The sequence below is a fragment of the Sebastes fasciatus genome, chromosome 18 (assembly GCF_043250625.1).
Source record: "Sebastes fasciatus isolate fSebFas1 chromosome 18, fSebFas1.pri, whole genome shotgun sequence".
In the NCBI taxonomy this organism is placed as follows: Eukaryota; Metazoa; Chordata; class Actinopteri; order Perciformes; family Sebastidae; genus Sebastes; species Sebastes fasciatus.
Genome location: NC_133812.1, coordinates 13,583,840 through 13,597,394, shown reverse-complemented (window position 1 = coordinate 13,597,394; position 13,555 = coordinate 13,583,840). Strand labels below are relative to the sequence as shown.

The 13,555-nt window shown below is 39.4% G+C and overlaps 2 protein-coding genes across 8 annotated transcripts in view; one reads left to right on the top strand and one right to left on the bottom strand.

The window, feature by feature from the left end:
• The window catches only part of itsn2a (intersectin 2a), a 347,088-nt gene that overhangs the window by 179,812 nt on the left and 153,721 nt on the right, over positions 1-13,555 (top strand). The gene's annotated exons all lie outside the window — the stretch shown is intronic.
• Positions 713-13,324, bottom strand: LOC141756366 (adenylate cyclase type 3-like). Its single transcript, XM_074616034.1, has 20 exons — positions 12,100-13,324; positions 10,837-10,986; positions 8,906-9,048; positions 8,704-8,815; positions 8,449-8,576; positions 7,751-7,909; positions 7,499-7,658; positions 6,715-6,822; positions 6,403-6,479; positions 5,980-6,141; positions 5,793-5,880; positions 5,406-5,522; positions 3,553-3,824; positions 3,322-3,403; positions 2,949-3,107; positions 2,083-2,229; positions 1,863-1,979; positions 1,646-1,772; positions 1,445-1,569; positions 713-1,316 (listed from the first exon to the last, which is right to left on the bottom strand). The coding sequence occupies exons 1-20, from the start codon at positions 12,772-12,774 to the stop codon at positions 1,137-1,139; spliced, it is 3,288 nt and encodes a 1,095-aa protein (XP_074472135.1). The 5' UTR covers positions 12,775-13,324; the 3' UTR covers positions 713-1,136.

Sequence of the window (13,555 nt, the reverse complement as noted above, 5' to 3'; positions counted from 1 at the left end):
ATGGCTCTGCTCCATTAAGTGTCATAAGAAGTCTTCCTAAGGAGCCGGCCTGCACAATGAGAGTCAGGTTTCAACTGTTTTTTTGTTTTTTTTTGTAGTGGGGCCATGCTCTTGTAGATATTTAGATAACAGACTGTGCCTGTAATTGATCAATCCAAGACCATTATTCAACTAAACCTTACAGAAAGACTAGCTGACAAAGGCTGATCAAGGTCTTTTTGCTACCATATGTGTAAATGAATGAGTTAATCAGAGAATGAATGAATACACAGGTAATAAGTAGCCAGAGACGTCCATTGTTTTTATAATTAGATCACTGATCCAGTAATGTTGCCTATGTCTTGTAACAGCTCATACCTTTAGGATGGTACAGTAACATTAGCATATCAATATGCTAACATTTAGCATGTAACATTTGGCATAGATTATTCTTATTTTTACTACAGAACAAAATGCAACTTCATCATCACATAAGATATATATTAGAAATTTCTCTTTATTTTGTTCATGTCTGTAATTGATTAGCAACTATAATAAAATAAATAAAATAAATAAAATAAATAAAATAAATAAAATAAATAAAATAAATAAAATAAATAAAATACTAGTGGGGGTAATTTTACCCCCACTAGTATTTTATTTATTTATTTAATTTAATTTTTTACAAATTTTGCCTTATTAAAATAATTCTCAAGACTGCAAGTTAGTGCAAACATGTTTTATTAACACAGTATAAATACAGTGTGATTAAGCTACATTATTTTACAAAACCTGAGCTCAAGCTGAAATAAACAAAGGAAAGTAATTTATGTGTCTGTTCCAAGCTTGTAATCCTCATAGCACTCTATGAATCAAGTGCAAAATGATAAAAATCTTTAATGCAGGAGCTCTGTGAGATCATCGACTGTATTCCTGAATTATATACAACTATACAGAATTTCTGTTATTAAATTCCCTTGCGGGTGAAATGGTATCTCACAGTTGTAATGCTCATAACGTTATTATTTTGTTGTGTTAGTCTACTTCCATATGCTTTACATTGCTACAGAGCTTATGAAAAAGATCTATGTAAACCTGTGTATATGAGAGAAATTGGACATTCTTGTGTCAAAGGTTTTTCCATCAGGTGAGCATATTCAAAGGTCCCCAACTTGGTGTGGAAGGGCAGTGGTCACTGGACCGCCATTGCTACTGGGTTTGTCTTTTCCTTTCATGAAGAAGGTTAGCAGCTCCCCTTTCCCTTTGACAAATATGGGCCCTCTTCGGATAAAGCGGAAGCCATACTCCTTCAGTATGTCAAAGCAGTCCTCCACCACCTGAGGGCAGAGCGGGACACAGCATTTAAAGGAGGTGCACAAAATCAGCAATTTGAAAGTTGAAAATGAGCATGAAATGAATTAAACATGATACATTCAAGCGTGTTGTACGTGTGCTTTTGTGTTACCTGGATGTTTCCCATCACTCCGGTGGACTCCATTCTGCTGGCTACGTTGACGGTGTTGCCCCAGATGTCATAGTGAGGTTTACGAGCTCCGATCACTCCGGCCAAAACTCCCCCCTTATTCACACCTGGACGAGAATCAAAACGGAAAACATGAACATACACGCTTGCAAATGTGCTCACAGACTCGCACATTATACTAACCGATTCGGAGCATGAAGTTGTTGAAGGACTGTTTGTTGAGGTTGTTGAGGGTGACTTGCATAGCCAAGGCAAAGTCTGCCAGGTCAGCGAGGTGCTGCCAGCGCTCGAACAGTGACTGGTCTTCTGGCTGTGGAACAACAGCACACCTTTTTACTATCATCACCATATGCAGCACCAGCAACAAGGTATACAATAGAAGTCGTTTTAAGTGTCACACCTTGCGGTTGCTGTATTCGTTGGTGTTACTCTCTGGGGTGAGTCCTGACGCGGCCATGTAGGTGCTTCCTATTGTCTTGATCTTAGTGATGAAGCGGAACTCGTCCCTGTCTAGTAACTGGTGGAGGAAGCAGACATCAGTTAATCAAGGGGGGGTCGTAGGCATTTAAAACCTAAGAGTTGTACCGTTTTCAATGTGTACAAACACAGCTGGGACTCACGCTGTCAAAGTCGGAGATTATCTCATTGAGAATCCGGAGACACTCGATGCCTCCGTTGTTGATGTTCTCTTCAGTGTAGAAATCAGAGAAGTTGGGGATGGAAGCAAACATCACGCCTGTTTCACTGTAAGACTGGCTGTACAGGTCCTACAAATGACAAATTACATGATGTTAGCATGTTCTGATTTTATATTGCAATAAGTTTTTATTTATCAAAATACTCATTATCATTGATTATTAGAACAGGGGTTCCCAAACTTTTCCATGCCAAGGCCCCCCAAACAAACAATATGGCTGGTGTCCCCCTTTTGCAAGATGTCTTTAAAAACCCATTGACAAGACTTTGGCTAATGAAAAATAAAATAAAATAAAATAAAATAAAACATAATAAAAATAAAATAAAATAAAATCATTGTAACAATTATAATTAAAAAAATACATTTCACTATTATTATTTTTAAGCATTTTAGCTCATCTTCCTTTCAATTTGCTGAGGCCCCCCTGGCAGCCGGGGCCCCCACTTTGGAAATCACTGTATCACAATATAGCAGAGGAAAGTTCTAATATGCAATTATGGTATAGACCACAAGATGGCAATGATATGCAATGAATTGTATTGCGATGAGGCGCAGGTGTCACATATGGCACCTTCCTGAATTTAATGATGCAATTAACAATATATATTAAGTTACTTTTGACCAGTTATTTCCCCTGATTAAGCTGGAATGGCTTCTAAACAGCATCCCGACCTTCCTCCTCATCCTTCCTGACATTTCTCCCTCATGTCCTTTTCTTTTTCTCACTGCCCCCCAAACAACCATGTTTCTAAATCCCACTGTAACTTGACACACACTCATAACATGTACCTCATCTCTCTTTTTAGAGCCCAGGAAGTGTTTGGCTACATGCTCCGGCAGCATATTGGTGACCAGCGCTTCGTTCCAGCGTCTCATCTCAAACACCCTCTCCTTCTGGTCGTGCACACCCATCTTCCACAGGAACAACTTCCTGGACTGACGCTCCAACTACAGACACACCACAGAGGGAATGAAAATCATATAATTTAATTTAAGATTAAGTAAGTAAGTTATTTGGAGGACAGCAAACACCATTATAGAAATGTGATTATTGCTTTGCCCTGTTACAGGAAGCTTTCCTCTGTAGGTGCTGACTTTAGCAGACAGGCCGTGGGTCATCAAAGTGTGATACAGTGTGGGCGTACAGGAAACAGTGACTCACATGGCGGGCAAAGAAGTAGAAGCTAATCATCATGACAATGATCATCATGGTCATGAGGTACTTGGATGGCACTATGGATGTTCTGGAAACAAGATAAAGGCAGAATAATGTATACTGGACTAACAACTATAGCAGGATCTTTCTCTATTGGCTTATTTATTGAAGTATTTTCAATAGAAATGACATAAAAACACTTTGTTCATTCAGTGATCTATTTGACCTATTCCTCACCTGTATAATGCAAACTGTATATAGTCATACAGGTCATAAATGTCTCGCCAGCTGTAGATATTAACAGCTCCAGTTGCTGTGACGACCAGCACCATGAGGCCCAGTTTAATCAGGTGGCTGACCTGTACCAACATGGCGGTGGCAATGAGTGACATCACAGCCATGAAGCTGTAGTGCTTTGGATTCTCCGCACAGCCTCGGTCACCAAGTGACTCCAACACGGGGCCGGTGGTGCTGTTGAAGACTCGGACGGACGGTGGAACACAGCTCAGCTGTAATATTAGAGATGAAGGGCACGAGACAGTTAACACCTGTTCTATAGCCAAGTATCAATAGCTAGGACATGACGGGTTGAAACATGAAGAATCAAATTTAAAAGATATTTTCTGCTGGCATATTTAGTATACACATTGTGTCCTATTTGTTATTATTTACATTATTTATATGTAAGTGAAAAACATCTTCTGATGCTGCTGGACACATCAGCATCAGAAGATGTTTTTTTTATACATTATTTATATTAAATAAATTGTATAAAAACTATAACTATATCAGTGATACTCAACTTTACGGCCTGTGGGCCAGATAGGGTACTGGGTGGCAGGCAGACCATTTTCTAAGTCACAATGAAAATAAATTGATACACAATGGGAATTTTTTTTGTACTTTGAATGTAAATAAGGTACCAAAGTGCATAAAAAAAGCATCAAAAATAGACTAGTAGAGCTTGTTCATGAAAAAAAAAAAAGTGCCAGAGGAGGATCTCCTTAAAGGAAGAGATGAATTATAGGCCTTTAAATGTTTATTCATTATATCTGATAAATATTAATAATGTTTGTTTATTAATTTGCCCCCTGTCATTTCAAGTTGTAAAATGTTATTATATTTTATTGTTGTTTTTATTATCACCTATTTTATTGTATTTAATTAGTATTATTTTATTATATTTTATTGTTATTTTATTAATCACTTATTTTATTCTATTTAATTTGTATGATTTTATTCTATTTTATTGTTATTTCATTAATATATATATATATTTTTTTTTTACCTCACACTGTTTTACTACTATTACTGTTATTATAGCATTTAATTACATTTTTTTATAATTTTATTGTCTTGTGTGCTTTGGTCTAAATTGTTTAATTGTTTTTGTCGTTTCTGTTATTTTCATGGTTCACACTTATTAGTCATCTGTGAAGCACTTTTAACTGCACAAACCTGTATGAAAGTTGAGTATCCATGAACTATTGTGTTAAAAAAAACTCTGTTACAATGGCAACAATAGGAACAATAGGACTAATAAAACAGGTTCGCTTCTTTTTTTGCCAACCATTTTTGTCCCACTGTGACTGTCACCTCCACATGACAGCTAAGACAGAGAAATTAATGTTCACTTTAGCGTCCTCTATTCCTGTCAGACTTCGAAGGCAGCAGTGTGTGTAACAGGCTGCTCCCGCGGGGCCGTGACAAATGAGCCAGCAGGCAGCGAGACAGACAGCTAATGGACCCCACTGGGAACATGCAGTCAGACACATAAAAGGCAGTGATAGTTTGATGAGGACAAAGTGGAAACATAAAATTGGAAAGACGCAACACACACTAGGTTTGGGTGATATGAGGATATGTACCGTAGATTAACAGAATTTTTGCAATAATATGATGGAGTATTTAGATTTTTCAGATATTTAATTCACTGGATTAGCCAAATCATATATTTCATAATGCTTTTTTGTTTTTGTGTTATAAAACTACATGTGAGAGAAAACATTATCCATACCGCCCACCCTTAACACACATACACACATGCACGCAATATATCAGAGCTGTATCAAAGTGTCTTGCAGTCGTACCATGTCAGCGATTACAGCCATGGTAAGAACAAATATAGCCGCCATGGCCCACGTGTTTCTGGCCCACCGGGTGCGATCAATCCACACGGAGAAAGACACCAACCTCTTGGAGAACATCTGTGACAAACAAACATGTTTTACTTCATGTAACGTCTCTATATACTTATAAGATATAGATTCCAACACTTTTGTGTTAATTTGACAAATTACAGTCTTGCCTTTGAGCAGAATTTTTCAGAGAATTCGACTCATTAAGAATTCAAAATAACATTTTCTTGGTGTTAGCGTGCCCCTTTTTGATCGTGTACAGCTGCATCAGAAGTGGTTGAAAATACTGTTCTTGTTTCCCATTGTCACAACCACGGATGCTAATTTTGTTTTTCTCACCCTGGGGAAGATGGCAGCCAGGGAGCACACTGCGAGGATAAGCAACAATACCTCTCCTATTGCGAGAGTCACATAGTTCACAGACAACCTAGAGCAAGAACACATATTCAGTCAACTTCTCCGTCCGTGTGTGTGTGTGTTAAATGCATGAAATGTAGTAATACAAAGTAATATAATGTGAACTCACAGTGGGTCTATGAACACCTCCATCGCTGTGATGTAGAAGAGCACTATGATGCAGCAGCAGAAGGCCGCCCCGCTTCGCTTCTCCTTCTCTGAGGAGTAGTGCTCCTCCAACTTCCCGTCCACGAAACGCAACGACACGGGGTTGATCTGGTGATCCTTCATTCTGTGAGAAACATAACAATGTGGCAATAGGAAATAAAACCACTTTAATTAGGGTGACAGGGGTTAAAAAAGCCTTTGAGGTGGGTGATGTAAGGATTGAGAACAAATTTACTTGCAATGCATATATATAACTTCACAACTGAATACATATCTATCCAGTTTTTGGTAATCTCGGCTACTTGAATAGTCTAATTTGCAAAGTCAGTCTTAAGCTTTCATGTTATCATTCTAACTCTTTTGTCATCTTTATTTAGTTTCTTACATTTGCTGAGTTTCTCTCTCCAGCAGCTCCTGCTGCAGTCGTTTGTTGATCACTTGTTCCTCGACCATCTTACTCCTCTGATGTTGTCAGCAAGAAAAGAGAGATTGGATAAGTAAGATCAAGTGCACTTATTGGATTTTAAAGTTTGTGCATTTAATGGCATTAAGAGGATTATGTGTGTTTTTCTATGCATGGGAAAATCAATATACTCTTCACTTGTGTATTGGTATGAAAACCTGAGTCTGTGTAGCAGAAGTTTACTTTAAACCCAGGTTTATGGTACTATGAATAAAGATAACGATCATAATTCACCTCCTGTTTAGACTCAGTGGGCGTGGATTGGGGTGAGGCTGTGTTCCCATTGGTTGCTGTAGTGTTGATCAACTGGTTTGAATTTCTGTTGGACAATGTGCCTGGTTTCTGAGGGCGGAGAAGCAGGAAAAACATGTGATTTAAATGAAAATGTAAATAAAAAAAATATTTCTCGATTAAAAACAAGAAAAACTTTTTTTTTAATCTAATGTATTGTTTAAAAAGAATTCATTTCAGCTACTTTGTTTTTGATTCAAGCAACATCTAGGTACATGAGTTATTAAAGAGGACCTATTATGCTCATTTTCAGGTGCATACTTGTATTTTGGGTTTCTACCAGAACATGTTTACATGCTTTGATGTTTAAAAAACACTTTTCTCAGTCTGCTCTGATTGGTCAGCTGGGACGCCGTTGTGATTGGTTAACCGAACCAAGCTCCGCTCTAACTAGCTTTGTTTGAGGGCGTGCCAAACGAGCCGCTAGGCAGGTATTATGCAAATGTGTTACTTGGTGACATCACCACATTACGGAAGAAAAGACGGGACTTCAATTGAGGTGTTTCAGGCAGTTCAGGAGCAGTGTTTCTGTGGGGGAGAGTAACTAACTTTGGTGTGGACTTTGGGCTTTGTAACTTTACAGACCTTTTACATGCACAAAAAACACACTAAAGGAAAGGGAAAAAGCAGAAAAGCATAATAGGTCCTCTTTAAACTCATGGCCTGAAAGAAATAATGTTTTTTATAAATACAATGATAATTGCTCTGAAGGACTGTAGTCACTCACATTTCCACTGAGCCCGTTCGCCACCTGTTGAGGTGCCAGAACCAAGTACGTGTCGATGCCTTTCTCCAGCAGGTACTCGCACCGGTCCCCACCAGTCCCCGGCTCCAGCTCAAATTCCCCATGTAGACTGTCCTTGGTGGTCTGGGAAATATGCACTTTCCTGTGTAGCACACAAACCTCTTGATATAAAGTGCATGAAAGGATTTGATCGCTCACCTCGTCAGTGTGTGTGATAAAGCGTTGTCCTCTCACCCAGGAATCCCCCCAGATTCCATTTTATTAGCCACAGTGACGTCTGTGGACCAAACATCAAACTGCCACCTCTTCTGCCCGAGCACTCCTCCCAGCACGGTGCCCGTGTGAACGCCAACGCGCATGTCCACATCGGTTTTAGTCTTCTCTCGCACGTACCTGGAGCAGGAGGGGGAAGCGTAGGATCTCTGTGAACCTTTAAAGTCTTAAATTGTCTTTTTAGACCGTCCTGTCTTTACTTCTTCCTTTCATTCATACTTTTTCACGTGTAAACTCATATATCTTTATTTATTGTGATTCCCTGTTGTCTTATACACAAGATATACAAATAAACTGATTGTCATACCACCTCTACATAATTACTATTCCTTCCCTTTACTCATGGCTATGTCTTTGTCTTGCATTTTTCTGAATTGTGAAAGTAAAATCACGACTTCAGTGCGCACCAACCCTGTCTCCTACAAAATTACATTCCCATACAACTAAAAGGCATTCTCTAATACGTTTCAAGGGAAACACATCTTGTCACACAATAAAACTACCGGGTTAAGTTTAGTAGAAAAGCATCATGGTTTGGCTTAAAATGACTACAACATTAAAACAAAACAAACCAATAATGCACGAACAGCATATGCATGTCTGTGTACAGTATGTAGGATGTATATAGACAGGGACAGTGCGTGCTGATATGTACTTACGAGATGGCGTCTACCATCGCTAGGCCCATCATTATGGAGCAGGCGGCGTGGTCATCTCTGAAGTCAGGAAGACCACAGATGCAGTAGTAACAGTCTCCGAGGATCTTAATCCTCAGCTGGTGATGATCCTGCAAGAGAAAAGAGAGATTTGTTCATATTTAAATGAAGTGTAGCAAAAGAAAAACATTGGCAATATCTATAAAGAAAGAATTATAACTGTAAAACCACAGAGAACACAGGAAAACAGACACTCACTTCTGCCAGTTTATCGAAGCGGGCGAACAGTTCATTGAGCAGCTTTACGAGCTCCTGGGCGCTACAGGCTGAGGACAGCTGGGTGAAGCCCACGATGTCAGCAAACAGGATGCTGGAACACACAAGTGAACATATTTAACAAGCTGTAGAAACCTTGCTGTGTAACAATGATCATCAAAAAAGCTGATTTTGTGATCCTGACCTGACGTTTTCATGGCGGTACATGTACATGGTGTTGAACTGCTGCTGCTGCTGCTGGACCTCGTTCTGATCGGCCTGGTTCTTCATCCCCTGCAGCATCTCATCAGCGATGTGTTTGGGCAGGATGGACAGTAACAGTTCCTCCTACATGGAGACAGCGGTGAGCTTTGTCATGTTCAGTACTGACAGAATCATTTTGTCCCATGTGTATTGTGTACGTGTGTGTGTGTGTGTGTGTGTGTGTGCATAGCATGACTGAGGCAGTAAAGGGATTGTCAAGAGATCCTGTCAACCGGTCTAATGCGTTCTGGTTGGCTGGATCTTCTTGTCTTCTACCAAATCCCCCAATGAAAAGGCATTTTGGGAATTGTATCTCTCTTTTTGTCTCTCTATCCTCATCTACATATCCACCATTATTACATCTTTTCCAGCCGCTCTTTCTCACAGGTCTGCTCTCTTTTTTCCACAAATCATCACAGTCAGAATCACAGACAAAAAGTGAAGAAAGTGAGAGGGGATCAAAGAGAAGAACTAATGAATAAGATCAAGGTTGGAGACAGTATGGGTTACATTATCTTTGCCTTTAATAAATTATATGGATTAGCATCAACTTTCAAATACTGACACCATACTGGAGAAGAAATACATAATAGACTGGTTATTATTTTTTATTATTTTATTCACTTATTTTAATGTATTTAAGTTGTAAAATCGTATTATATTATATTGTTATTCTAATAATCACCTATTTTATTGGATTTCATTTCTATAATTTATTGCATTTTATTCTTCAATTATTTTATTGTACTTATGTTGTAATGTTACTATATTTTATTATTTTAATAATCATCTATTTTATTGTATTTAATTTGTATCATTTTATTCTGTTTTATTGTTATTCTAATATTCACTTATTTTACTGTATTTATGTTGTAAAATGTTATATTTTATTGTTATTTTAATAATCACCTATTTTATTGTATTTAATTTGTATAATTTTAATGTTATTTTATTAATCTAGTTTTTACTTCACACTTTTTTACTACTATTACTGTTATTATAGCTTTTAATTCTTTTGTATTACATTTTTATCATTTCATTGTCTTGCATGCTTTGGTCTCAAATTATCTCATTGTTAAATTGCTGAATTGTTTTTGTCTTTTCTGTTGTTCACACTTGTTCTGTCTTACTTTCGGCTTGTCAGTCATCTGTGAAGCATTTTGTACTGCACTAACCTGTATGAAAGGTGTTATACAAATAAAGTTTGATTGATTGATAATAAATGATAAAATGTCTGTGAAGGAACGCTTTATCATTGTCAGCATATTCATAATTTGATTACACTGAAAATGAACATTTATCCACGGTTGAAGCCTAAACTGTGTATTCAATCCTATATTATGAGTCACTCCTTCACCTTCCAGACTCAATATTTGTATTAGACAAACATTTGACAACATACTAGTCAAATTAGACAATTAACTTAGAAGCAAATTGGACCATAAACAACATTCTTATGATAGAGAAATAGCAGGGTAGCTGCAAAAGGAACACAATAGAGAAAGCGATACTAAAGGAGATAGAGAGGTTAACATGAAGGGAAACTAAGAACAATAATCAAATCAAATAAAAATGCTTTAAAAATATCAAAACAAATCTTCCCACAACTTTGGTTCTGTTGGTTGTCACAGAGCTTGAGCGGACCGTATTGTGTCAGGTCCCTGACGGTGTCTCCGCTGGTGAAAACAAGTCTCTCTAATCAACCTATTAGCCCAGAGCTGAGCAAAACATGCTGTAATTAGGCAGCACAGGGTGTTCTACCTCACAGGTGTGCTTGTGCATAAGTGTATGTGTGTGTTTGGCCCAAATAAGGAAATGCATTATCTCATTAAGCAAAGTATAACTGTGATCATGTATGTGTGACTCACTTACCTGCTGGGTGCTCTGCTCCTCCAGAGTGAGTTTGACCTCTAGTGACTGACGGGCCTCCAGAAAAGCCGTTCTGTACTTCCTGTCCGCCATGTAGTACGACATCACCCCCACCGTGGCCGCACACAGGTACAGCATCACGTTGGCTAGGAGCTGAGGAGAGGGAGACAGTATGTGTGTTTTTATATATAATGTGTGGTGTTTAGTTTCCTCATACAGTGACTTTGTAACCAGCGTCTGTAATTCTCGTCAACTCTCAGATTTTGCACATTAACTTTTAAACTGGGCATTGTAGCTTCTAGATTAATTAGATTGACTAAGCCTCAAAACATTTTGAGCAACCAATGTAGTAAGCTGTTTAAGAGAAACAAGAATTTTCTGAAAAAGATGGCACATTTTCCCATTCAGAACAACAATGCAGATTCTCTATTTGTTCACATTTTACTTTTGACATAATTTAGGGGCATCATGGTTCACATTCTGCATTTTGTGCCACTGACTGTATGCTTTGTGGCACAAAATACATTATGTGGCATGCACAAAGACATGCCGCTTAATATATATTGTGCATATACAGTCTAGGATTTGGTGCCACTATATTAAGGCAATTCATTTAGAATAATTATAGTACAATTAATATATTAAAGTAAAGTGTTATGGAATTTATTTGTTGTGTTATATAAATATGACACATTTTGGAACATTCCATTTCCAACAACAGTGGTTCACAAGATCTTTGGCTTGTGACTACTGCCCTAAAATATAGCATGGACATGTTCAATACCCTGCATTTTTCCCCCTAAAAGATGCTAATTTTGTTTTTATGGCTGTTGACAGTATTTTCTAATTTATGGAGTGATAAAAAGAGATATCCAAAATCCCTTTTGACTCTAATATGTCAACTATTCACTAGATATTCTCAGAGCTAAACTAACTCCTCTGCAGTGTGGAGTGAGCACGCATGAACGTGAGGTGGAGCGAGTACCAGCGCGGTGTGTGAGTGAAGACAAGCAGGCAGAGGAGCGGTCTGAACAGCGTAGCCACACGCGAGCACGCATATGCGAGCGGGCATGGGACACCGACCCGGTAGATTTATACCTGTAAAAAGTTACAAACAGTCCCTTTAAACGTACAATTTCAGAAAAATGGGGGTAAGTTTTGTGGTGATATCTATTAGTTACAGTTTGTACCCTATTCACCTGAAGTGTCTTCCCTTTAAGTTGCATGTGTTTTGTTATTTATCACTTTACTGAGGGCTATATTTACCTGTCTGACCAGCATGGGCCCCTGCAGCTCATCCTCGACCTGCGCCACGGTGACCCCCAGCACCAGGGTGTGTATCCCGCAGGAGAGCGCGGTGAGCAGCAGCAGCGGCACCAGGTTCAGCGGGAGCGTCAGGAAGCTGGAGAAGCTGAAGAAGGCCTGCCAGCCCACAGAGTCACTGGCTTGGAGGAAACGCTCGTAGTTCAGACGCATGTAACACAACACGTGAACGTTGACCATCAGCCATAGTACGTACGGCACCGCTCCGCGCCACACCGGCGACGCGGGCAGCTTCTGCAGGCGGCACAGCGCGTAAAGCACCGCGTCCGCGGCAACCGCCACCGCGGCAACCACCACCATGGCCAGCTTGTCCGGAGTGTACACCACCGCGCACATTATGATGATGAAGCTGTTGAAGAAGGCGGCGAACAGCGCCAACAGGAGCAGGTTCTCCTGTCTCTGTCGGCGGAAGTAGTTCTGGTAAATTCTCTCCAGTGATTCAGGCGCAAAGGTGAGGCGCACCGCGCGCGGCAGGCAGGGGCAGCAGCCGGACTGGAGCACGGTGACGTCACGCGTCAGAGCCGCACCGTGACCCGGATCACTGGGAACCTGCACTGAGTACTCCACCGAGTACTCTGCAGACTGCTCTGTGTCTGTATGCACCCGGTTCACAGACATGTTTAGTTTAATAAAAGGTAATCCTTCATGAAGTAATACTGTTGCACATTAATCCTGGAGTGCGTAAAAAAGGCCAAAATCCATGGAAAAGTTGTGATGCAGCCACATCTTTGTGCCACTTTTTGAGATGTTTTATTTTTATGCAAATATAATGGCATCCCAGAGTGTTTTCAATGACTAGTTTCACCATCCACCATAAAACTCACTTACCTTTTGAAATTATTACCATGTTTCTTCATTTTTTAAAGGTGCCTTTAAATTCCTTAAAAGTATATTAGATCACAGCTTCTTACAGTCTTGGAGCTGCTGCTGCTGCTGCTGTCCCTGTTTCAGTGGAAAAACTTCTTCTTTCGCTTACCTTTTGAAATTATTACCATGTTTCTTCATTTTAAAAGGTGCCATTCATTAAATTCCTTAAAAGTATATTAGATCACAGCTTCTTACAGTCTCGGAGCTGCTGCTGCTGCTGTCCCCAGGCTGTTTCAGTGGAAAAACTTCTTCTTTCTTGCTGCTGCAGTCCTGCAGTGTGCTGCCATGGTAGACCAACAAAACCCTGAGCCACAGGTGGATATCCATTTGCAAGCAAAACATATCATCTTTTCAGAGAGGGTAATATGAGAATATACAGGCAGAAAGGCATCTTATTTTTTTTTTGTATAAATCCATATTTCTCTTAATCATGCCCAACATACTCTACTCTAAGATGCTCTCCAGTCTTCTGATGTTATTCTTTTCTTCTCTCTCCTCCCACTCCCCCCCCCCCCCCTCCTCCTTCTCCTCA